The 25,565-nt window shown below is 41.7% G+C and overlaps 1 protein-coding gene across 1 annotated transcript in view; it reads left to right on the forward strand.

The window, feature by feature from the left end:
* NT5DC3 (5'-nucleotidase domain containing 3) overlaps positions 1–25,341 on the forward strand; it is a 26,241-nt gene extending 900 nt beyond the window's left edge. Inside the window, exons 2-13 of the mRNA XM_009646064.2 lie at positions 2,805–2,879; positions 3,460–3,515; positions 7,161–7,251; positions 9,036–9,173; positions 19,725–19,785; positions 20,020–20,122; positions 20,264–20,365; positions 21,477–21,558; positions 21,890–21,976; positions 23,174–23,314; positions 23,684–23,748; positions 24,993–25,341. Of these exons, the coding sequence (XP_009644359.1) occupies positions 2,805–2,879; positions 3,460–3,515; positions 7,161–7,251; positions 9,036–9,173; positions 19,725–19,785; positions 20,020–20,122; positions 20,264–20,365; positions 21,477–21,558; positions 21,890–21,976; positions 23,174–23,314; positions 23,684–23,748; positions 24,993–25,254 (1,263 nt within the window). The 3' untranslated portion in view covers positions 25,255–25,341. The remainder of the gene's footprint in view (positions 1–2,804; positions 2,880–3,459; positions 3,516–7,160; positions 7,252–9,035; positions 9,174–19,724; positions 19,786–20,019; positions 20,123–20,263; positions 20,366–21,476; positions 21,559–21,889; positions 21,977–23,173; positions 23,315–23,683; positions 23,749–24,992) is intronic.
* The last annotated feature ends 224 nt before the right edge of the window (positions 25,342–25,565 follow it).

The following is a 25,565-nucleotide window of genomic DNA, read 5'->3' on the forward strand; positions in this document are numbered from 1 at the left end:
AACCATATGACTTGTAGGAAAGCAAAAGACAAAAAGTCCATAGAGTAACTTCATTAATAAAACTGCTTGTGTATTTTATACAACCTAAATCTGAATGAGTGGTGTTTATTCTACTTTCGTATTTGAATCTAAAGGTTAGGAGCTATATATAAACATCTATAAATATCCCTGGAAGAATAAACAAAACTTCATGGGCATTACAAGCATACACAACTTGATCCCCCTAAGATTTTGGCATGTCTTGGTAGCAATTTCTGTAGAATGTGTAAATACACTCTATTAAAGCTACCTGGTTCTTGCAAAAATCAACATTACTGTAGGAGTCCAGCTTAATTGTTGTAGACAGTAGTTAAAATGGTGCTTCGTCTTCACTATTTGAATGAATTCAGGCAGTAACAACTTTCCAGTTTGTCTCAATTAAAATATCTTGAGTTCTAGGAAATGAAGCTGCAATTACTTTTTGAGACAATTTATCAAATATATCATCTCCTGCTGGCATTTATTGGGGGACAACAGTTTTTATTAATGCTATTTCTGTAGTTGCTTACAGTGTTAATGTTTTCCTTGCCTTTAACATTAGAAAAAGCTTCTAGATAGTATTGCCCATTATGACTGTCATAGTCAACCTAAAAGATGGCCAATTTTGGTCATGGCAATAAGGTAATTCATCTAAACTTGCAAAACACAGTGTAGGAAGCAAGGAATTTTGAAGTGTGTCCAAGAGAATAAACATCAGTTTAATGCTAATCTTGGAGGTGGCAGCAGGTGTTGAATGTAAACTCTTGTTCTTGGGCTTATTTCTTTCCTAATGTACGGGCCTGGTGCCACCTTATCTGCACTGCTGTTTCATTCCAGATACATCTATCCCTACCAAGAGTAGGGTAAGCAAACAGTGCAATTTTTATCATTATTTTGTTTGGCTTTTAAGGAAGCTTTGATTTGTGTGCCAAGATAGGCTCAATCTTTTTCTCGTATGTACTGGCATGCATGCAAGAAGACAGCCTTCTAGTAGAATAAATTAAAGTAGGGAAGTCGAGCATGAGGAAATTTGAAAAAATGAGAAATAAATTTCCTTGTTCATGCTTGATGTGGCTGCTTTGAGGCACGTGCAGTACACTGCAGTTTTTAATTAATCACATTCTGTATCATCCCGTGATGTTTTCCCTTGTCTCCTTTTCTGCTTCATGGTCCGTGGGCAAAACTGTACATCTTCCCAATGCATCTGTAGGCTTTCAATGCTGTTCCTCATTCAGATCAGTAAGCCTCCCCCGTGCTTTCTGGAAGTGGTAGTAGGGATGATAGTTCAGAAATCAGGACTATTTTCTTTAACTGTAAATGCCTGTGCTCAATATGAGCACAATCTACAGCAGTTGCAGAGCAACTCCTCTTCAGCATAGGTAAAAGCTTCGTGGAGAAATTACTACTTACTTATTCTTTTGTAAGAGTCTCTAGAGCCTCTGTTGAAGCTGTATAATCTACTTTTTTTTTTTTTTTTCCCTGAAGGCTTGTAAATTAGCCATATATGTATGGAGACTGGTGCGGAGAATGTGGCTGAGATGCATTTGTTGAGTTCTAAGGCTGCAGTAGCCTGTGGGAGGAGAATGAAGGATCATCTTTCAGTTGGTTAATCAAAGAAATTATAGTTTCCTCAGACCTTGTCAGAAACGACTGAAGCATTTTACCTTTTAAAAACAAATGAACAAAACCCTTAGCTCAAGGCACATGCCCAACTTGCTTTTTTCATGGCTAACCTATGCTTAAAGCAGGACAAAATTACAATTGGCTGAAAATGGACTTGTACTGAAAAATGTTAGAAAACTCTCTAATAGGTGGTGTGATTGGTTATGCTATCTATAAACAACCTGAGGAAAGAGTACATGACACAGACATTCAATTCATGTGCATCTCTGAACAGCAAGGTGTTACAAATGCTGTCCAGGGTAAACACAGTTGGGTCACTGTGGTGTTCTCCTGAAGTGACTCACCCTGATGGGGTTTAATGACCAACTTGCTTTCAGAATCTGATCTTTGTGACACACTGTACCTTGAGGAAAGTCCCTGTTAGGGAATCCTGGGTTCTCCAGGTAACATTAGCCGCTGTCAATTATCTTCTTCCTTCCTTCCTTCCTTCCCATCAGTGTTTATTTGCAGTGCACCGTATCTTTAAACACCTCTGGGTCTACATTTCAAACATGACAATCTAAGATTAGGAGTATGATCCACACTTAGGGAGTCAAAACAGATAGCTGTGCTTTCTTGAAAATGCCAGAGATTTTTTTGCTCCTGTTAATATTGTTGATGATGTATTGATTTTTCTTTCAGTAGAAGTAAGCAGTCAAATTCAGGCATCTCTGTAAATCAGGCCGTGTTCTTGCGTTTCTAGCTAGAAGGCTGAGTTGGAAATTGTGTTTGTATAGTTTGTTTCTTGGTGACACTTCACAATGCAAGGTATCTCAGCTACTAAGTTTTAGGGAGTTAATAAAATTTAGTTTGTTTTCAAAAGTACATACATTAAAATAACTTTTTGAACAGGAGGCTAATATTCAAAGGTGATCACTACAGAGTACCTGGATGTCAACTTTAGGTACCGTGCTTGACTTAGATTTAAAATGTTGATTTTGGAAAAATGTTTGACTTGTCTTGCGCTATACGTGTGTTCCTGCAAATCTCACCAACTTGTCAAAAAGCCTCTTTTAATGAAAATGAAAAACATGGAAAACTTAGGCTTTTAAAATTCTGCAGAAACAATTTTTAATTTGTTTTTGTTATGGATTTAAAATCAAATCATTGCCATCTTTCTTTAGTATCCTGCAGAAATAAGAAAATATGATTATGATCCCAATTTTGCAATCAGAGGACTTCATTATGATGTGCACCGGGTATGTATAAATAGCTTTATGATGAGTTATGTAGCGCTGAAAACCTAGCCAAAGAAAATAAATCAGACTTTGAAGTCTGAGCTTTTCACTCTGTGTTAATGTGTAAGAATTTTGTTTCATTTTTTTCTCTTTCATGATTTTTTTTTTTTTTTTTTAAATAGCTCTTAAGTATAAAGTGTTTTGGGTGTTTTGTTCTCATGGTGGGCGGCAGGGGGAGGAAGAAAGACAACTTAGAGTACAACAGAATGAACCTAAGCAGGCATCTGCTAGTAGGAAAAGGTTTTTTTTAATGACCTAGCTCAGGTCACTGGACAATGTGTCCTTGGTGATTTGGCAAGCCCTAGGTAAAAGCCATTGATGAAGTATTTTGGAAGCTATGAAAGAGGTTGAAGTGAAGGTGCTCAGGCGTTCTTGCAACAGGTTATCGATAAAGTTGCCTTGATTTTTATAGTTTCACGTCCAACAGTTGACATGGTAAAAACTGATTTTTTAATTTTTTTTTTTTTTAATTTCACGTCCAATAGTTGACGTGGTAAAAACTGATTTTTTTATTTTTTTTTTATCCCCTCCTCCCTGCAAGGCGTTATTAATGAAGATTGATGCTTTTCATTATATTCAGCTGGGAACAGTTTACAGGTAGGTAAAATTCTTCCCTATTTATAATAAAAATGTATACTCTTGTTTTTTGTATGTCTTAATTGCATTTATTAGTGTACATCTTAGTGCACTGCTCCTGTTATGAACCTGAAAAGTACAGACATGAATGAATATTGCAGCCTTACTGGAGGGGGGTTTCTGTGTACACACAGACATGCACACACATCTTCTGACTGATACAGTACAGCTGATTCCCCAGTTCAGAGCTGGGGAAGTTGGCAAGCTGGTTGGTCACATAGTGCTGACTCACATTGTTTCCGGCTGTTAAATTGTGCTGAAAGAGATCTAAAAATACGCTGATGACTTCTCTGCTGTTGCTTTCTATGTAAATAACTGTCACAGAGTGCCTGTCAGCATGACTTTAGTGTGGTTGCAGAAACACTTGACAGGTCTTACTGTATTTGCACAGACCTTTTAAGTTTACACATATCATTCTGCAAATATGATGTGGTTGGAGCACAACTGCTTTGTGTTCGCACAGCCTGACACTTTTTCAGTGGACTGAACTGACGTAAAAATTGGTGGCCTCGGTGCTGTGCTTTGTTATATGGTATAGACTTTATGTGATCTTTGACAGGGGAGTTTTTAGTACAGCTCAGTTTGCTGTAATGAGGCAGTATGCATTTGACTGACGTGAACACCACACTTGGTGCCATATTTTAAATTAAACCACAAGCCTGAGCACCTTTCTTAATGTCATTGAATAAGAAGTTTTCTTTTGGGGCCAAAAGATAATGCAGCCTTGAGGTGATTTACTATGGGGGCTAGTATGCAACTGTGTATGGTAGCATGGAATGATGATAATGTGCTCATTACTACTTTTTGTTTGCCAGGTGGGCAGATGGGTAGATGGTTCAGCCTTAGTCATTGATCTGTTCTTTTATGACGTAGTCTGCGATGCCGTTTGGGAGAGGGAAGAGGAAGGGAAGGGAAGTGAAAGAGGAAACTAGGTGGCAGGGGTCCAGCATTAACCTCATACTGCCAACATGGTGGCAGTCTAAAGCTGCCAAACCAATGTGCGTTCTGTATGTATCATCTAAGTCCCAAGTGAAACGTCATACCATTTATTTGTGTGTTTTATATATGCTGATATCGAATAATTATTGTATATTTCAACTGACAAAACCTGTTCCTGTGGTTTTCAAAGGAATCATTTATGCAGGGCTAGGAGGGAGCCAGAGAACTTAGAGTGAAAGTCACTAGTTGTAAGATTCATTTTAAAAGACTGTCATGTTTTCACATTTTTTCACTGCAGAAAGCACTGGCTTGCTAAGTTAAAGGCTAGGTGAAGTAACCAAAGATACATTTATCTGTAGAAGTATGTAGCAGAAATATTAAGATTGGTGTGAATGAGGTATGAATGAAAACGTATATGTGAGAGAACACCAGAAATCTTGATAGAAGGGACAAAAGGATGGCATGTGTTGGTGCCTGGATCAGCTGGTAATCAGTATATCATCACATCTGCATGCTGATTCTCCAAACATCTGTATGGGGGTGCAGGGAGCAAAAAAGAGGCTGGAGGCTTTGCATGAAGATGTCAGGTAGAATGGTGGTGTGACTGGAACTGTATAGTGCCCTAGACGAGAAGATGAATGGGTGGTGAGTCCATCAGCAGTATTGCCTTATGACTAGGAGTGGGACAGAATGAATGAAGAGGCAGAAGATCACAGTTGCTGTCATCCTCTACAAAAGGCATATCTGAAGACAGCATGTGATGACTGATCAAGAAAACTCTTGCACTGAGAGGTGTTGAGATTTGTGGAAGAGCTGGTGTCCCTTGTTCTCCATGTACACCCGAAGTAATTCTGGACAGAGTAGGGTGCTAGGCCACATGTCTTGGTACTTGTGAGTGTGTGTGAGGGAGGGAGTAGAAGCAGCCATTTCCCTTAATACTTTCTCTTAATTTTGTTTAAAACAAGATTACCTTTCTCTTCTATACCGACACTGACCTTTGCTGTCAGCTGCCACATATCTCTAGTTCTTAGTTTCAACCTTTCATGTGCTCTGCACATGTATAGGACAATTCTACTGCTGAAAGGAGCAGGACTTGCCCAAGTGTACAGCCGCATTTGCTGTACGCATTTGCTTACGCATGAGAGGCGTAAGCAATTCTGGTATCCCTCTAACAATGCGTATCTCCAAGACCAGCAATGGGAGCACTGCTGTAGGTGAACTGTGATGCTTGTGCCATCTGGCCATGCTGTGAGTGGAATAAAATAAACTTTGTAGTTATACAGCTGGACTGTGAACTGTGTCAAGACTATGGGTCTTTTGGTAAAACTAACCTACAGCTTTGCCTACACTCCTCTCTGGATTTTACGTATATCTATTGTCCTCTGTTGATTTGTGCTTAAGTAGTTCCTGAACTACAAGCGTTTTCTTTAGCAGTATTCAGATACTGCTTGCATAGCTGTCTGCAGACTAGAAGACGAGTCAGTCCTCCTAATTGATTGTATTACTTGGTACGTGTTTTAACATTTTGTTTGCATTTCTGTGTGTTTCCTGCTGTGGAGTGGGTGACACTGAATTCTGTATGTTACAAAACCAAATTATTACCTGCCCTTTGGTGCACAATACTAACTTGAAGGCTGGAGTCCTACCAGCAGTAGCACAGAGCTATGTGCAAGTCGACTGTAGCATTGAGAAGTGTAGTAAAGGAACTAGTTAACGTGGGACTCTGCTACCATAACAGCCCTGAGGAAGTTTGTGTATCATGCCCCTCCACTGTAAAGTTGGTGTGGACACTAAATGTCGTAAGTACTAGGCTTATTAATTAATTAATTTATTTTTTTAATGCCTTGCAACACTTCAGGGTAAGACTAAGAAAGAGAGGCACTGAAATAACTGTCTGTCTTACAAGGCTGCAAAACGCCGTAAGTAGGCTTGGAAAAAAGGGACCAGATGATCTGGTTTTTATCTGTGTTCTCTAATCTTAAGCAAAACCCCAACACTTCTGTCTGGTCTGTTAAGGATGTTTGCATGCCTGCAGTATTTTAGATGCTTCAGTGCAAGATGCTTGATGCTGTAAATGTTCAAAACCAAACTAAAGAAACTGCGGGCAGAGATGATGTCTCCTTCTTCCCCATTTGTTGTTATATTTTAATTACTTGTCAATGGTCCTTGAAGTAATCTTAAATTTTGGGGAACTGAACTGTTGCTAGAGTTTAAAAGAAATTCTTAGTTAAAGGCTGTGTATGTTTTTCTTTCCTTTGAATCTTCAAGGTCATGCTGCAGAATAATCTGGTTTAAACACTATCACATCATCAGTGCTGTATGAAACAAAGGCAGAGTGAGGAATTACTTTGTGTTAAGAAACTGGAAGCTCTAACTACTTCTTACAAACCCTTGAGGCATAGTTTCAGTGGAGGCTAATTAGCTTTTTTCCCGTAAGAAAGTAAAAAGGACTTAGAATTGGAATGTGTTCCGTGTGCGTCAGCCTGTTAAAATGTTACTTGTTCTGTAAGGAAAGATGCTGTTTTGATTTACAGTCTAAAGTGTTCCTATGACATTATTAGTATTTTAATAAGCTCCAGATCTAAGTGTTAATCTGTCAGACTTTCTTTGGTAATTACTTGAAAATTTTAATCTGACTTTTGAACTTAAGCTAATGTTATTTTCCAGAGGCCTCAGTGTTGTCCCAGATGAAGAAGTCATTGCAATGTATGATGGTTCCCACGTCCCTTTAGAACAAATGAGTGACTTTTATGGAAAGGTAAAACCACAAACTGCTCTTTAAAAGTTATTTTCTTTTTTTTTTTTTTTTTTTTGTGGGGGTAGCGGTGTTTGCATTTTGTTCTTGTTCTTACTAGCAGTTATGTTTTCTCAGTACGTGATTGACTTACAGTGCTAGATGTGAAGTTTGCCATCTAAAGTGACAAATATCTTTTCTTTCCCCCACTTGCTGTAGTTCCTTCTTTTACTGTTCCTTTGATCAGTCATACAGACAGAGAAGTGGAACATAGAAAAATCAAGTGACTTGCTCAGTGTTGCACAGCAAATCTGATAAAGGCTGGGAAATGAACCATATCTGGTGCCTTACCCCAGCTGTGTACTTCTTACCCCAGCTGTGTACTTCTTACCCCAGCTGTGTACTTCTTACCCCAGCTGTGTACTTCTTACCCCAGCTGTGTACTTCTTACCCCAGCTGTGTACTTCTTCCTGGTGGTCTAATGACTTAGCTGATATAGCAGCAAGTAAATGTATGGAGGCATCTCTTGCATATAAGCTGGCAGAGTGACAGTAAGAGTATTTGGTAAAAGATAAAGCTTTTAAGTTTAGGATTTGACTTTATGGGGAACGTTGATCTTCTTGCAGGTAGGTTCCTTCCCTTTTTCCGAATGAAGAATGGTGCTGTCTTTTTAGTAAAAACCAAATTTTACTTATGGATGTTAATTCCATGTTGACATGGAAGGTCCTTCTTTGTGCTGTGGAGCATTTTGTTGTTCTCATGCTTGTTCTTATTTTAAGGGGATGAACTTAGAATTCCCTAATCTGGTCTCTGCAGCAGTTCTGAATATCGCCCTGGCATTCCCTGTGGGATGCCTTGGTCTCTGCAGGTCTGTGCTTTCTTTGATCTTGGAGGGGCACTGACAGGACAAGAGGCTGTGGGCACAAACTGAAACATAGGAGGTTTCCTCTGAATATATGGAAACACTTCCGTTACTGTGAGGGTGACCAAGGACTGGCACAGGTTGGTTGCTCAGGAAGGTTGTGGAGTCTCCATCCTTGGAGATTCAGAAGCCATCTGGACAAGGTCCTGGGTGACTGGCTCTAGGTGGCCATGCTTGAGCAAGGGGATTGGACAAGATGACCTCCAGAGGTCCCTTGCAACCTCAACCATACTGTGTTTCTGTGATCTTGACCAGTGTGCTGTCCTGAGCTAGTTGCTTTACCCCTCTTCTTCCTGAGAAGTACTTGTTTTGTATTTGCTCTTGTATAATGAGATTCTCTACTTCTGTGGAACAGCTATCGTTACAGCTTTTGCAGACTAGAAATCTTTTCTTCTGTTACTGCATTAGTTATTGTAAATTCTTACAACTTTTTATTATCTCTTTTCAAGGAGGTAGGTGGTTTTGCAGTCCTACTCAGTATTCCGCTCAAAAAACCAAACAAACCAACCGAAACAACAAATAACAAAACCTCCATGCCCCATCATAACACCCAGTGCCTCTTATTTATAATAAGCACAGACTAACAGTGAAGGCATCCAAGTCCTTCTCTTGACTTTTAGTTGAGTGCTGTCTTTGATGTGTTTATGAATTAAAATACTGCTTAAGAGTAACGATTCGTGATTAATTCTTAAAATAAAGCTAGCACTTTTATTTGAGTTACTTTATTGAAAGTCTGTTAGCTCAAAAATAATCTAAAGCAATGTGAACAGCGGTGGCAGAAGCTGAATATCTGCAGCTAAGCTGAAGTGTTCTACTGGATGAATGGAAGCGTTCTAATCTGAGAAATGCCTGACCTTTTTTTTTCTTTTTTCTTCCCACCCTCTAGAGCTCACAAGGAAATACAATGAAGCAATTCATGGATATATTTTCCTTGCCAGAAATGACGCTCCTCTCTTGTGTGAATGAATATTTTCTGAAAAACAACATAGACTATGAGCCTGTTCATCTGTACAAAGATGTCAAGGTACTAGCTTTGAAGATTTAGGTAAATCTCTGCATTTGTGCGTCTTCTCTGTGAGCACTTCAGGAATGTTCAACCTGTTGCGTCAGCTCTGGTGAAACACCTCAACTTCAGGTTTACTATAGAGTAATTATTGCTATACAGCCGTGAAAACATAAGTAAAATGAAGGTAGACCTTGGAACAGAAACATAGAATAATTTGAAATTTATTTTAAAACTGACATTCTAGGGTTGTTGCTCTTTTTGTAGGTTTGAGGGGAGGATGGGGGAAAGTGAAGAAGCTCTTTTACGTCTATAAAGCTTCTTTTGATTGTTATTAAAAGTATACTTTTCTCACTAGCAGGAATTGTAAGAGGCTATAGGGAATGCCAGTTTGGAGCTCTGTTGTACTGCCTCTGTATCTTCACTAGCATATGATTATTTGTTGTCTCTTGCTTTTGGCATATATATTTTGCCTGTTTTCCTCTCTTCCAGAAAAATCTGGTAATAATGACTAGGGTAATTTGACCCTCTTGATTCCTCAGGATGTACCCTGCAGAGGAGATAATTTTATGTCATGGTTATTTAAGAACAGAAGAGGTCATGCTGAAGTTGATGGTATTTATCTGCACAGGCTTTCCATCCAAAACCTTTTCCTGGCCCCTTGTTGGCATATTAAATTTGTGTAGTTGTTCAGCCTGTGTGATGCACCTGAATGTTGAATTTCTCACTATCCCAAGTAGTTCAGATGGATTTTAAGAAACTTATGACCTCCAGAGCAATTTTCCCTTCTGCCTATGGTTGCATAGCCTCAGAAAGCTAGTTCTTGTGGTTTCTGCTGAAGCTTTTGTAGAAATTTCTGTACTGCTCAGTATTACCAACATTTTGTAAGCCCTATAGTGGCATTTTTTTGAGGATTTATAGGACATACTCCATGTAAGTACCAAAATGGCAGTACGACTATCCTAAACAAAGCAGTCTGCTGCAGAGCTGGCTCAGGAGAGCTGCCAAATGCCTTCAGAGCGCCTTATGGGTACTTTGCTTAAGCATTTAGCTGCTTTCATCTGTTCATAAATTTCTCTTTTAAATAACCAGGACGTTTGCGAGTGATCATAATCTAAAATCTGCCTGACTTAAAGCTTTTTTTTTTTTTTTTTTTTTTTTTTGTACTTCTTACCCCAGCTGTGTACTTCTTACCCCAGCTGTGTACTTCTTACCCCAGCTGTGTACTTCTTACCCCAGCTGTGTACTTCTTACCCCAGCTGTGTACTTCTTACCCCAGCTGTGTACTTCTTACCCCAGCTGTGTACTTCTTACCCCAGCTGTGTACTTCTTACCCCAGCTGTGTACTTCTTACCCCAGCTGTGTACTTCTTACCCCAGCTGTGTACTTCTTACCCCAGCTGTGTACTTCTTACCCCAGCTGTGTACTTCTTACCCCAGCTGTGTACTTCTTACCCCAGCTGTGTACTTCTTACCCCAGCTGTGTACTTCTTACCCCAGCTGTGTACTTCTTACCCCAGCTGTGTACTTCTTACCCCAGCTGTGTACTTCTTACCCCAGCTGTGTACTTCTTACCCCAGCTGTGTACTTCTTACCCCAGCTGTGTACTTCTTACCCCAGCTGTGTACTTCTTACCCCAGCTGTGTACTTCTTACCCCAGCTGTGTACTTCTTACCCCAGCTGTGTACTTCTTACCCCAGCTGTGTACTTCTTACCCCAGCTGTGTACTTCTTACCCCAGCTGTGTACTTCTTACCCCAGCTGTGTACTTCTTACCCCAGCTGTGTACTTCTTACCCCAGCTGTGTACTTCTTACCCCAGCTGTGTACTTCTTACCCCAGCTGTGTACTTCTTACCCCAGCTGTGTACTTCTTACCCCAGCTGTGTACTTCTTACCCCAGCTGTGTACTTCTTACCCCAGCTGTGTACTTCTTACCCCAGCTGTGTACTTCTTACCCCAGCTGTGTACTTCTTACCCCAGCTGTGTACTTCTTACCCCAGCTGTGTACTTCTTACCCCAGCTGTGTACTTCTTACCCCAGCTGTGTACTTCTTACCCCAGCTGTGTACTTCTTACCCCAGCTGTGTACTTCTTACCCCAGCTGTGTACTTCTTACCCCAGCTGTGTACTTCTTACCCCAGCTGTGTACTTCTTACCCCAGCTGTGTACTTCTTACCCCAGCTGTGTACTTCTTACCCCAGCTGTGTACTTCTTACCCCAGCTGTGTACTTCTTACCCCAGCTGTGTACTTCTTACCCCAGCTGTGTACTTCTTACCCCAGCTGTGTACTTCTTACCCCAGCTGTGTACTTCTTACCCCAGCTGTGTACTTCTTACCCCAGCTGTGTACTTCTTACCCCAGCTGTGTACTTCTTACCCCAGCTGTGTACTTCTTACCCCAGCTGTGTACTTCTTACCCCAGCTGTGTACTTCTTACCCCAGCTGTGTACTTCTTACCCCAGCTGTGTACTTCTTACCCCAGCTGTGTACTTCTTACCCCAGCTGTGTACTTCTTACCCCAGCTGTGTACTTCTTACCCCAGCTGTGTACTTCTTACCCCAGCTGTGTACTTCTTACCCCAGCTGTGTACTTCTTACCCCAGCTGTGTACTTCTTACCCCAGCTGTGTACTTCTTACCCCAGCTGTGTACTTCTTACCCCAGCTGTGTACTTCTTACCCCAGCTGTGTACTTCTTACCCCAGCTGTGTACTTCTTACCCCAGCTGTGTACTTCTTACCCCAGCTGTGTACTTCTTACCCCAGCTGTGTACTTCTTACCCCAGCTGTGTACTTCTTACCCCAGCTGTGTACTTCTTACCCCAGCTGTGTACTTCTTACCCCAGCTGTGTACTTCTTACCCCAGCTGTGTACTTCTTACCCCAGCTGTGTACTTCTTACCCCAGCTGTGTACTTCTTACCCCAGCTGTGTACTTCTTACCCCAGCTGTGTACTTCTTACCCCAGCTGTGTACTTCTTACCCCAGCTGTGTACTTCTTACCCCAGCTGTGTACTTCTTACCCCAGCTGTGTACTTCTTACCCCAGCTGTGTACTTCTTACCCCAGCTGTGTACTTCTTACCCCAGCTGTGTACTTCTTACCCCAGCTGTGTACTTCTTACCCCAGCTGTGTACTTCTTACCCCAGCTGTGTACTTCTTACCCCAGCTGTGTACTTCTTACCCCAGCTGTGTACTTCTTACCCCAGCTGTGTACTTCTTACCCCAGCTGTGTACTTCTTACCCCAGCTGTGTACTTCTTACCCCAGCTGTGTACTTCTTACCCCAGCTGTGTACTTCTTACCCCAGCTGTGTACTTCTTACCCCAGCTGTGTACTTCTTACCCCAGCTGTGTACTTCTTACCCCAGCTGTGTACTTCTTACCCCAGCTGTGTACTTCTTACCCCAGCTGTGTACTTCTTACCCCAGCTGTGTACTTCTTACCCCAGCTGTGTACTTCTTACCCCAGCTGTGTACTTCTTACCCCAGCTGTGTACTTCTTACCCCAGCTGTGTACTTCTTACCCCAGCTGTGTACTTCTTACCCCAGCTGTGTACTTCTTACCCCAGCTGTGTACTTCTTACCCCAGCTGTGTACTTCTTACCCCAGCTGTGTACTTCTTACCCCAGCTGTGTACTTCTTACCCCAGCTGTGTACTTCTTACCCCAGCTGTGTACTTCTTACCCCAGCTGTGTACTTCTTACCCCAGCTGTGTACTTCTTACCCCAGCTGTGTACTTCTTACCCCAGCTGTGTACTTCTTACCCCAGCTGTGTACTTCTTACCCCAGCTGTGTACTTCTTACCCCAGCTGTGTACTTCTTACCCCAGCTGTGTACTTCTTACCCCAGCTGTGTACTTCTTACCCCAGCTGTGTACTTCTTACCCCAGCTGTGTACTTCTTACCCCAGCTGTGTACTTCTTACCCCAGCTGTGTACTTCTTACCCCAGCTGTGTACTTCTTACCCCAGCTGTGTACTTCTTACCCCAGCTGTGTACTTCTTACCCCAGCTGTGTACTTCTTACCCCAGCTGTGTACTTCTTACCCCAGCTGTGTACTTCTTACCCCAGCTGTGTACTTCTTACCCCAGCTGTGTACTTCTTACCCCAGCTGTGTACTTCTTACCCCAGCTGTGTACTTCTTACCCCAGCTGTGTACTTCTTACCCCAGCTGTGTACTTCTTACCCCAGCTGTGTACTTCTTACCCCAGCTGTGTACTTCTTACCCCAGCTGTGTACTTCTTACCCCAGCTGTGTACTTCTTACCCCAGCTGTGTACTTCTTACCCCAGCTGTGTACTTCTTACCCCAGCTGTGTACTTCTTACCCCAGCTGTGTACTTCTTACCCCAGCTGTGTACTTCTTACCCCAGCTGTGTACTTCTTACCCCAGCTGTGTACTTCTTACCCCAGCTGTGTACTTCTTACCCCAGCTGTGTACTTCTTACCCCAGCTGTGTACTTCTTACCCCAGCTGTGTACTTCTTACCCCAGCTGTGTACTTCTTACCCCAGCTGTGTACTTCTTACCCCAGCTGTGTACTTCTTACCCCAGCTGTGTACTTCTTACCCCAGCTGTGTACTTCTTACCCCAGCTGTGTACTTCTTACCCCAGCTGTGTACTTCTTACCCCAGCTGTGTACTTCTTACCCCAGCTGTGTACTTCTTACCCCAGCTGTGTACTTCTTACCCCAGCTGTGTACTTCTTACCCCAGCTGTGTACTTCTTACCCCAGCTGTGTACTTCTTACCCCAGCTGTGTACTTCTTACCCCAGCTGTGTACTTCTTACCCCAGCTGTGTACTTCTTACCCCAGCTGTGTACTTCTTACCCCAGCTGTGTACTTCTTACCCCAGCTGTGTACTTCTTACCCCAGCTGTGTACTTCTTACCCCAGCTGTGTACTTCTTACCCCAGCTGTGTACTTCTTACCCCAGCTGTGTACTTCTTACCCCAGCTGTGTACTTCTTACCCCAGCTGTGTACTTCTTACCCCAGCTGTGTACTTCTTACCCCAGCTGTGTACTTCTTACCCCAGCTGTGTACTTCTTACCCCAGCTGTGTACTTCTTACCCCAGCTGTGTACTTCTTACCCCAGCTGTGTACTTCTTACCCCAGCTGTGTACTTCTTACCCCAGCTGTGTACTTCTTACCCCAGCTGTGTACTTCTTACCCCAGCTGTGTACTTCTTACCCCAGCTGTGTACTTCTTACCCCAGCTGTGTACTTCTTACCCCAGCTGTGTACTTCTTACCCCAGCTGTGTACTTCTTACCCCAGCTGTGTACTTCTTACCCCAGCTGTGTACTTCTTACCCCAGCTGTGTACTTCTTACCCCAGCTGTGTACTTCTTACCCCAGCTGTGTACTTCTTACCCCAGCTGTGTACTTCTTACCCCAGCTGTGTACTTCTTACCCCAGCTGTGTACTTCTTACCCCAGCTGTGTACTTCTTACCCCAGCTGTGTACTTCTTACCCCAGCTGTGTACTTCTTACCCCAGCTGTGTACTTCTTACCCCAGCTGTGTACTTCTTACCCCAGCTGTGTACTTCTTACCCCAGCTGTGTACTTCTTACCCCAGCTGTGTACTTCTTACCCCAGCTGTGTACTTCTTACCCCAGCTGTGTACTTCTTACCCCAGCTGTGTACTTCTTACCCCAGCTGTGTACTTCTTACCCCAGCTGTGTACTTCTTACCCCAGCTGTGTACTTCTTACCCCAGCTGTGTACTTCTTACCCCAGCTGTGTACTTCTTACCCCAGCTGTGTACTTCTTACCCCAGCTGTGTACTTCTTACCCCAGCTGTGTACTTCTTACCCCAGCTGTGTACTTCTTACCCCAGCTGTGTACTTCTTACCCCAGCTGTGTACTTCTTACCCCAGCTGTGTACTTCTTACCCCAGCTGTGTACTTCTTACCCCAGCTGTGTACTTCTTACCCCAGCTGTGTACTTCTTACCCCAGCTGTGTACTTCTTACCCCAGCTGTGTACTTCTTACCCCAGCTGTGTACTTCTTACCCCAGCTGTGTACTTCTTACCCCAGCTGTGTACTTCTTACCCCAGCTGTGTACTTCTTACCCCAGCTGTGTACTTCTTACCCCAGCTGTGTACTTCTTACCCCAGCTGTGTACTTCTTACCCCAGCTGTGTACTTCTTACCCCAGCTGTGTACTTCTTACCCCAGCTGTGTACTTCTTACCCCAGCTGTGTACTTCTTACCCCAGCTGTGTACTTCTTACCCCAGCTGTGTACTTCTTACCCCAGCTGTGTACTTCTTACCCCAGCTGTGTACTTCTTACCCCAGCTGTGTACTTCTTACCCCAGCTGTGTACTTCTTACCCCAGCTGTGTACTTCTTACCCCAGCTGTGTACTTCTTACCCCAGCTGTGTACTTCTTACCCCAGCTGTGTACTTCTTACCCCAGCTGTGTACTTCTTACCCCAGCTGTGTACTTCTTACCCCAGCTGTGTACTTCTTACCCCAGCTGTGTACTTCTTACCCCAGCTGTGTACTTCTTACCCCAGCTGTGTACTTCTTACCCCAGCTGTGTACTTCTTACCCCAGCTGTGTACTTCTTACCCCAGCTGTGTACTTCTTACCCCAGCTGTGTACTTCTTACCCCAGCTGTGTACTTCTTACCCCAGCTGTGTACTTCTTACCCCAGCTGTGTACTTCTTACCCCAGCTGTGTACTTCTTACCCCAGCTGTGTACTTCTTACCCCAGCTGTGTACTTCTTACCCCAGCTGTGTACTTCTTACCCCAGCTGTGTACTTCTTACCCCAGCTGTGTACTTCTTACCCCAGCTGTGTACTTCTTACCCCAGCTGTGTACTTCTTACCCCAGCTGTGTACTTCTTACCCCAGCTGTGTACTTCTTACCCCAGCTGTGTACTTCTTACCCCAGCTGTGTACTTCTTACCCCAGCTGTGTACTTCTTACCCCAGCTGTGTACTTCTTACCCCAGCTGTGTACTTCTTACCCCAGCTGTGTACTTCTTACCCCAGCTGTGTACTTCTTACCCCAGCTGTGTACTTCTTACCCCAGCTGTGTACTTCTTACCCCAGCTGTGTACTTCTTACCCCAGCTGTGTACTTCTTACCCCAGCTGTGTACTTCTTACCCCAGCTGTGTACTTCTTACCCCAGCTGTGTACTTCTTACCCCAGCTGTGTACTTCTTACCCCAGCTGTGTACTTCTTACCCCAGCTGTGTACTTCTTACCCCAGCTGTGTACTTCTTACCCCAGCTGTGTACTTCTTACCCCAGCTGTGTACTTCTTACCCCAGCTGTGTACTTCTTACCCCAGCTGTGTACTTCTTACCCCAGCTGTGTACTTCTTACCCCAGCTGTGTACTTCTTACCCCAGCTGTGTACTTCTTACCCCAGCTGTGTACTTCTTACCCCAGCTGTGTACTTCTTACCCCAGCTGTGTACTTCTTACCCCAGCTGTGTACTTCTTACCCCAGCTGTGTACTTCTTACCCCAGCTGTGTACTTCTTACCCCAGCTGTGTACTTCTTACCCCAGCTGTGTACTTCTTACCCCAGCTGTGTACTTCTTACCCCAGCTGTGTACTTCTTACCCCAGCTGTGTACTTCTTCCTGGTGGTCTAATGACTTAGCTGATATAGCAGCAAGTAAATGTATGGAGGCATCTCTTGCATATAAGCTGGCAGAGTGACAGTAAGAGTATTTGGTAAAAGATAAAGCTTTTAAGTTTAGGATTTGACTTTATGGGGAACGTTGATCTTCTTGCAGGTAGGTTCCTTCCCTTTTTCCGAATGAAGAATGGTGCTGTCTTTTTAGTAAAAACCAAATTTTACTTATGGATGTTAATTCCATGTTGACATGGAAGGTCCTTCTTTGTGCTGTGGAGCATTTTGTTGTTCTCATGCTTGTTCTTATTTTAAGGGGATGAACTTAGAATTCCCTAATCTGGTCTCTGCAGCAGTTCTGAATATCGCCCTGGCATTCCCTGTGGGATGCCTTGGTCTCTGCAGGTCTGTGCTTTCTTTGATCTTGGAGGGGCACTGACAGGACAAGAGGCTGTGGGCACAAACTGAAACATAGGAGGTTTCCTCTGAATATATGGAAACACTTCCGTTACTGTGAGGGTGACCAAGGACTGGCACAGGTTGGTTGCTCAGGAAGGTTGTGGAGTCTCCATCCTTGGAGATTCAGAAGCCATCTGGACAAGGTCCTGGGTGACTGGCTCTAGGTGGCCATGCTTGAGCAAGGGGATTGGACAAGATGACCTCCAGAGGTCCCTTGCAACCTCAACCATACTGTGTTTCTGTGATCTTGACCAGTGTGCTGTCCTGAGCTAGTTGCTTTACCCCTCTTCTTCCTGAGAAGTACTTGTTTTGTATTTGCTCTTGTATAATGAGATTCTCTACTTCTGTGGAACAGCTATCGTTACAGCTTTTGCAGACTAGAAATCTTTTCTTCTGTTACTGCATTAGTTATTGTAAATTCTTACAACTTTTTATTATCTCTTTTCAAGGAGGTAGGTGGTTTTGCAGTCCTACTCAGTATTCCGCTCAAAAAACCAAACAAACCAACCGAAACAACAAATAACAAAACCTCCATGCCCCATCATAACACCCAGTGCCTCTTATTTATAATAAGCACAGACTAACAGTGAAGGCATCCAAGTCCTTCTCTTGACTTTTAGTTGAGTGCTGTCTTTGATGTGTTTATGAATTAAAATACTGCTTAAGAGTAACGATTCGTGATTAATTCTTAAAATAAAGCTAGCACTTTTATTTGAGTTACTTTATTGAAAGTCTGTTAGCTCAAAAATAATCTAAAGCAATGTGAACAGCGGTGGCAGAAGCTGAATATCTGCAGCTAAGCTGAAGTGTTCTACTGGATGAATGGAAGCGTTCTAATCTGAGAAATGCCTGACCTTTTTTTTTTCTTTTTTCTTCCCACCCTCTAGAGCTCACAAGGAAATACAATGAAGCAATTCATGGATATATTTTCCTTGCCAGAAATGACGCTCCTCTCTTGTGTGAATGAATATTTTCTGAAAAACAACATAGACTATGAGCCTGTTCATCTGTACAAAGATGTCAAGGTACTAGCTTTGAAGATTTAGGTAAATCTCTGCATTTGTGCGTCTTCTCTGTGAGCACTTCAGGAATGTTCAACCTGTTGCGTCAGCTCTGGTGAAACACCTCAACTTCAGGTTTACTATAGAGTAATTATTGCTATACAGCCGTGAAAACATAAGTAAAATGAAGGTAGACCTTGGAACAGAAACATAGAATAATTTGAAATTTATTTTAAAACTGACATTCTAGGGTTGTTGCTCTTTTTGTAGGTTTGAGGGGAGGATGGGGGAAAGTGAAGAAGCTCTTTTACGTCTATAAAGCTTCTTTTGATTGTTATTAAAAGTATACTTTTCTCACTAGCAGGAATTGTAAGAGGCTATAGGGAATGCCAGTTTGGAGCTCTGTTGTACTGCCTCTGTATCTTCACTAGCATATGATTATTTGTTGTCTCTTGCTTTTGGCATATATATTTTGCCTGTTTTCCTCTCTTCCAGAAAAATCTGGTAATAATGACTAGGGTAATTTGACCCTCTTGATTCCTCAGGATGTACCCTGCAGAGGAGATAATTTTATGTCATGGTTATTTAAGAACAGAAGAGGTCATGCTGAAGTTGATGGTATTTATCTGCACAGGCTTTCCATCCAAAACCTTTTCCTGGCCCCTTGTTGGCATATTAAATTTGTGTAGTTGTTCAGCCTGTGTGATGCACCTGAATGTTGAATTTCTCACTATCCCAAGTAGTTCAGATGGATTTTAAGAAACTTATGACCTCCAGAGCAATTTTCCCTTCTGCCTATGGTTGCATAGCCTCAGAAAGCTAGTTCTTGTGGTTTCTGCTGAAGCTTTTGTAGAAATTTCTGTACTGCTCAGTATTACCAACATTTTGTAAGCCCTATAGTGGCATTTTTTTGAGGATTTATAGGACATACTCCATGTAAGTACCAAAATGGCAGTACGACTATCCTAAACAAAGCAGTCTGCTGCAGAGCTGGCTCAGGAGAGCTGCCAAATGCCTTCAGAGCGCCTTATGGGTACTTTGCTTAAGCATTTAGCTGCTTTCATCTGTTCATAAATTTCTCTTTTAAATAACCAGGACGTTTGCGAGTGATCATAATCTAAAATCTGCCTGACTTAAAGCTTTTTTTTTCTTTTTTTTTTTTTTTTGCAAAAGGAAAGGAATGTGTTCTGCTTCAAAGGTCATTGGAAACCTGTGATGACTTTGCTTTGCTTCCTCAGAGGGCTTTCACCCCACTTCACCCTTCTGAGCACCATTTCATGATTCTTATGTAAAACAGCCCCTGTGCTATACAGTTTTGTACTTCCCAAAAGTACGGAGTTTCTTGGAGGACAGGCTTACTCTTTGTCTAACGGTGACATATATATAAAAAAAATAAACATCACATGGCATTTCTGTAAAGTTGAAAGTCTAATTCAGAGAAAGGAATTGTTTTTTAAGACAAATGACTACCATGATGCAGTGAGTATGGTTTTTATACTTGAAAAGATTTTTCAGTTCTTTAATTACTCTGTTGCTTTTCTGACAGGATTCAATCAGGGATGTCCACATCAAAGGAATAATGTACAGAGCAATTGAAGCAGATATTGGTAAGTATTAATGAGATCATCTATCAAAGCTTTTTTCACTGATAGTATAATGATCTTTCTGGCTTCCTTATTTAGGATTACAAATGCTAAATTTTAAAGCTTGAAAGAGTTATTTCCTCTTGCCTAAGGTGCCTTTGTTGAGTATAACCTCATGTTCAACCCTTGGTTGAATACAGAGAAAATTCTTGTGAAAACCTTTTTCAATTAATATTGTGTTTTCCCCAATCCTCCCAGAGAAATACATCTGCTATGCTGAACAAACTCGTGCGGTGTTAGCAAAGCTGGCTGATCATGGCAAGAAGATGTTTCTCATCACAAACAGTCCCAGCAGCTTCGTGTAAGGGAACCACTGTTTGCTGTTCAACTATAGATTTCTAAAGGATGGGGATGATGAGGTTTTTGAATGTAATTCATTATATTGCACAAATAACTGCACTTCTGTTATGCTTCACTGTTCATATTCATCTGTTCTTTTTAGGGACAAAGGCATGAAGTTCATAGTTGGCAAGGACTGGAGGGATCTCTTTGATGTGGTCATTGTACAGGCTGATAAGCCAAACTTTTTCAATGATAAGCGAAGGTGGGTATTTAGTCAGTAAAGAATGATCCAAGCAGCTTATACCATATAAGGCTATAGAGCATGTTATGAAATATTTTAATTTGGATGCAATGTAAAATTAATCATATTTGATGAAATCCTGTTTAAGTTCATTACAGAATGAAACAACACCCAATTCTGAAGTCCAAATATTTGCCATTTCTTACCTAAGAAAGTTCCAGTAGCTATTACAGGTCTACTGGACTGAGCTAGGGTCACAGAAGCTGTTTTTAGCATCTTAGCTTGTAAGTTGATGAAGTGTGTTCCTTTCCTAATAAACCTGAGAAATTCTGGTGCCTTTCAGAATCAGCCCCTTTTCTGGAAACATCTTTCATTGCTTCTGGTTTTGTTTAGCCATACATGATATTTAAAGGGCAGGCTGGCTGATAGACTGGAGTATTTGTACTAGTTCAATTAAGTAAACGTGTTTGTAATGTGTATGCACTACTCTTACACTTGAAAAAGACCTTTTATCTGTAGTTATGATTTAAAAGGAGATAGAGGGAGTTGGAATTTTTTTTTCCCTTCTTTTCATTTAATTTTAAAAATAACTTTGCTGTACGTCTTTCCCCCAGTCCTCTGCCCCCTTCTTCAGTATTCTTTTATCTGTAGTTATGATTTGAAAGGAGATAGAGGGAGTTGGAATTTTTTTTCCCTTCTTTTCATTTAATTTTAAGAATAACTTTGCTGTATGTCTTTCCCCCAGTCCTCTGCCCCCTTCTTCAGTTGTTCAGTTGTACAAAATGAGGTATTGGGCAAGATTTTTACACATCTTCACTTCTTTCGTGTTCTCTTTTCTCCTTTTTAATGGCAGACAGTTTGTTCTGTCTGGGATCCCTGCCTTAGTTCTCAACAGTTGTTCTCAAACTCCATTATAAATGTCTCATGTATACTGGGTAGATACATTGCATTTTACTGGCTAAGGCTGAATTTTGGAGCTTTGTGTTTTCTGTCCGTTACAAAATGATCAGATGCTAGAGAGCGTGTTTTCCTTTTCAAAGACAAATATTTTTAATATTAAAATTTTAATCTCCTCCTAAAAAGTGTCAGAATTTCTACAGCAATGTAACAGTTGTATGTAATTCTATTCTAGACCATTTCGGAAGGTGAATGAAAGGGGAGTGTTGCTTTGGGACAAAATTCACAAGCTGCAGAAAGGTCAGATTTACAAACAGGTATGCTTCCAATAAACTCTTTTGGTTCAGATTTAATACCTATTCCTGAGGATCCTGAGCTTTAGACATCACAAAGGCCTCTAAAAAGTAGGTATGCTTTTTAAGGGAGTTATTTCAATGATTGAAATGGTACATTGTTGGTATTGTATGTCTTCAGTTTACTTGCCTCTTGAAGTGATAGTATTAATTGACTGTAAAATTTGGGATTCATAACACATAAGTTGAGGACAAGATTCTTGATATGAAAATATTTGTAGAGGTGAACTAAATTCCTTTTTCATGCCTGTGAAGGTGCAATGCTGCTACAATGTATGTGTCATTGTTTCCACAGGGTAACTTGTATGAATTCCTGAAGCTCACTGGCTGGAGGGGCTCTAAGGTTCTCTACTTTGGTGATCACATTTACAGTGACTTGGCAGTAAGTAGTTTACTTGCACAAAATAAGATAAAAGATGAGGCTTTTCGTTCATTTTCCTCTCTTCCTCCTCAGTGATTTGGTATAACACGCTTTCATTTGAGATTGCTAAATACCACAGAATTGGAGTTGGTAATTAAGCCATATTGCTTTTCTTGCAGTGAGGAAAATTGGTGCTGTAAAAGGCAGACCATATTTTCCACCTGACTTGTAGCATTTAACTTGTTTACAAAATGCGGTCAGGAATGTGTGAGTTTGTATTTCTGATCCAGATACCGATTGTGTCAGATGTAACAGAGTAAACACAGATACCCAAATGTACAGGATGTGGCCGATCTGGATGACATTTACTACCAAGTGTAATAAGATCTGAATGAACTTCTCTTTTGAATGAAGGAGGCAATTTTCCTGTCGCTAATGGTAAACTTCCTTTCTTCCCAAGATATTGCTATAGTTTGTAGCCCCACTATCCAGTGGGGCTATTCTTACTACCTTATGAACAAATGTACTGTTAACTGTTACTTTAGAGTAAGTGACCACCGCTTAACTCTCTTGTAACTGATTGCCTATGAATGCCTGGATATGACTTTCCACTGCCAAGCCGTGGTAACGTGTTTTGGCAGCAGCAGATGTTAATGTTTTTGCCCCAAACTGCTTTTAAAAAGAAAAGTAAGTCTGGGTGCTTCAGAAGGCTGAGGGCCAAAAGAAGGAGGATGCAGCTCTGTTCCTCTCTGGCACAATGGAGGAAAGAGCACAGGTGGCAGCTGCCTTGTCCTCTGCTTGTCAGGAGGAGTTTGGATAGCTGGGGGTCCTGATAGGACCCTTCTGTCAGCTGAGTGTATGGGTAAATACCATGAACCGAACACGCTATTTCTTCCAGATACTTCTGACAGCAGCAGAGGTCTCATCTACGAGAGGAATTCCCTACTGTTTGTTTTAAGCCTAATGAATTAGTGCTTATTTGCAAGTGCTTATGTGTTCTTTATCTCTCTTTCTTTAAAAATGTGGGATTTGAAGCTTACTCTGAAATGAAAATCTATTGCCTATTGGTACAGTTCAGTCACACGTTAATATTTCAGCTTATAAGAAGCAATTAAATTAGTGCCTCTTTGGGATAAACAATGGTCAAATTCTTCAGTTCTTTTAAGTAGTTCTTTTTAAGACTAATACTTGTCTCTTGTAATTCTTCTTGGTAAATAGGATTTGACCCTGAAGCATGGCTGGCGCACTGGTGCAATTATTCCAGAGTTGCGATCAGAGATTAAAATCATGAACACAGAGAAGTACATTCAAACCATGACCTGGCTGCAAACCTTGACAGGATTACTAGAACACATGCAGGTTTGTTCTGTGTGTGTGTGTAATCGGCTCTGTATAGCAGAAGGGATCCAGCCAAGTTTCTAAATGCTGGTCATTGACATTGCAAGTGCTTTCTGTCTCATTAAAGTTCACCAGTTTGACTGTAGATAAATAAATGCAATTATTTGTGTGGCTAGTTAATAAGAATTTTACCAAAATCTTGTTCCTTTCCTGCGGTTGTCAGCCTGGATTGATTCCTGCTTTCAGTTGTTTAAAGTGTATGTGGGTAACTTCTGCATCCTGATCTCTGAAGTGTTGCTCTTGTCCTGTTAGCTGATAAGGGTTTATTAATGGAAAGGCTCATTTACAAGGGCACCCTTAGTTACCTGTCATCCATACTTTGCATTCCAGGTTCACCGTGATCCTGATTCACAAATGATTTTAGAAGAATGGAAGAAGGAAAGAAAGGAAATGAGGTAAGACATGGGAGACGAAGAATTTGCAATATCCTTCATGGTAGCCAGGTGTTCTATGTGGTATCCTCCACAGGTTTTTTCAGAATTTCTATCTATCCCTGGTTTACATTCCCTGGTAGTTACAGACCTTCTACAGTTACCTGTGTAAAGCAATATTCTACCTGTGCAGCTTTTCTCTCCCCTGACCCTTTGTGCCTATGAACCCCTTTTCCCTGCTCCCCATTTTTTGGAACAGATGTTGGCTTTCTACATGAAAGTGTGACATCAGATCAAGTACTTTTCATCTTAGTTCTCCTGTTCCTCTATGTTCACTGTCACCATTGCTACTGATTACACAGCTGAACTTCTGCATGTTTTAAAAATGTGTTTCTGTGTCAAGACTTAGGTCACTTCTTCAGTTTTTTTAGATTATTTCTTCAGATCTACATATTCTAAGATGTATTGTATGTAAAACTGGGCTCTGCACTAAACTGGATTTAGCAGTGGACTCATCACAAAGATAGGTAATCGGGCTAAACCTCCTAAAAAATCTACTATCATGAAGGAGCAATCCCTAAATGCAGGGTGTGTGAAGTGCACAGTTGGCAAGGCCACCAAACGTACCACCAATAGCCTTCTCCAGAAGTGTGGAAGTAAATAAAATGGGAATGATACTTGGCAGTGACTAATAACAGAAGTTAATTCCAAGATGTGTTTAAGCTTTTTCTGTACATTAAATCTTTGTACTAAATCTTTGCGTTTTTTTTTTTTTTTAAAAAGTCTTCTATCTTTCGGACAAGTGGATGTCGTTAGGATTTAGATGAAGGCAAAAGTCTTTCAAGGCCAGGTTGGGTGGGGCTCTGAGCAACCTGATCTAGCTAAAGGTGTCCCTGCTCGCTGCAGAGGGACTAGATGATCTCTAGGGGTCCCTTCCAACCCAAAACATTCCATGATTCTTTCATAATCTCTAGAAAGGAAAGCTTGAGATGTTTCTGAAGTCAGAAGCAACTTATCATTGGGTTTAGTGGGAGAAGTGTGAAGCTCTTCTGTTCACTACTGTGATTGCTAGATCTGGGCTAACACATGTGCAAGAGGTGCAAAAATTTCTTGTTGTGCATTTAAGTGGTTTGAAGTGCAATGACAAGAGAATAATGCATAGAACAGACTGTAGGTTCAGGTTCCAGATGCTAGCTGGTGAAGAGATGTGTGCGGGTATGTTCATTCTATTTGTGTTGGGTTTTTTTTTTTGTTTCTTGTGGGGACAGGGAGATGAACAGGAATTTCTTCAACGCACAGTTTGGAAGCTTATTCAGAACTGATGAGAACCCAACCTATTTCCTAAGACGTCTCTCTAGATTTGCGGATATCTACATGGCATCATTGAGTTGTCTCTTGAACTATGAGCCTGATTACACGTTTTATCCAAGAAGGACTCCTTTGCAGCATGAACTTCCTGGCTGGTCAGACCAGCTGTGCACTGGTACATTCAGAATACCTTTCCTACAAGAGAGAGTTCAGATCAAATAAGTACTTGGCTTGTTCTCTCTGAAATGGGCAAATGTATCTTTTTTTTTTTTTTTTAAAAAATTTTATTTTGAATGTACGTGTATTTTATTTAAGTAACTTAAAATCTGTTATCCTGATTTAGATGTAATTCATACTTGTTCTCATAAGCATTGTACCCATTTTCTCCACTCGTGCTCTGAGATGTGAAAACTCTTACACACAGAAGAGATGATGGACTGCCTAAATAGTAGTGGGCTGGGATGGAGGGCAAGTTTGAGGGGAAGGACTGGTGCTGTTCTGGGGTGGTTGTTTTTGTTTCTTTGTTCATCGGA

This window comes from Egretta garzetta, unplaced genomic scaffold (genome assembly GCF_000687185.1).
Source record: "Egretta garzetta isolate BGI_Z169 unplaced genomic scaffold, ASM68718v1 scaffold159, whole genome shotgun sequence".
NCBI lineage: Eukaryota > Metazoa > Chordata > Aves > Pelecaniformes > Ardeidae > Egretta > Egretta garzetta.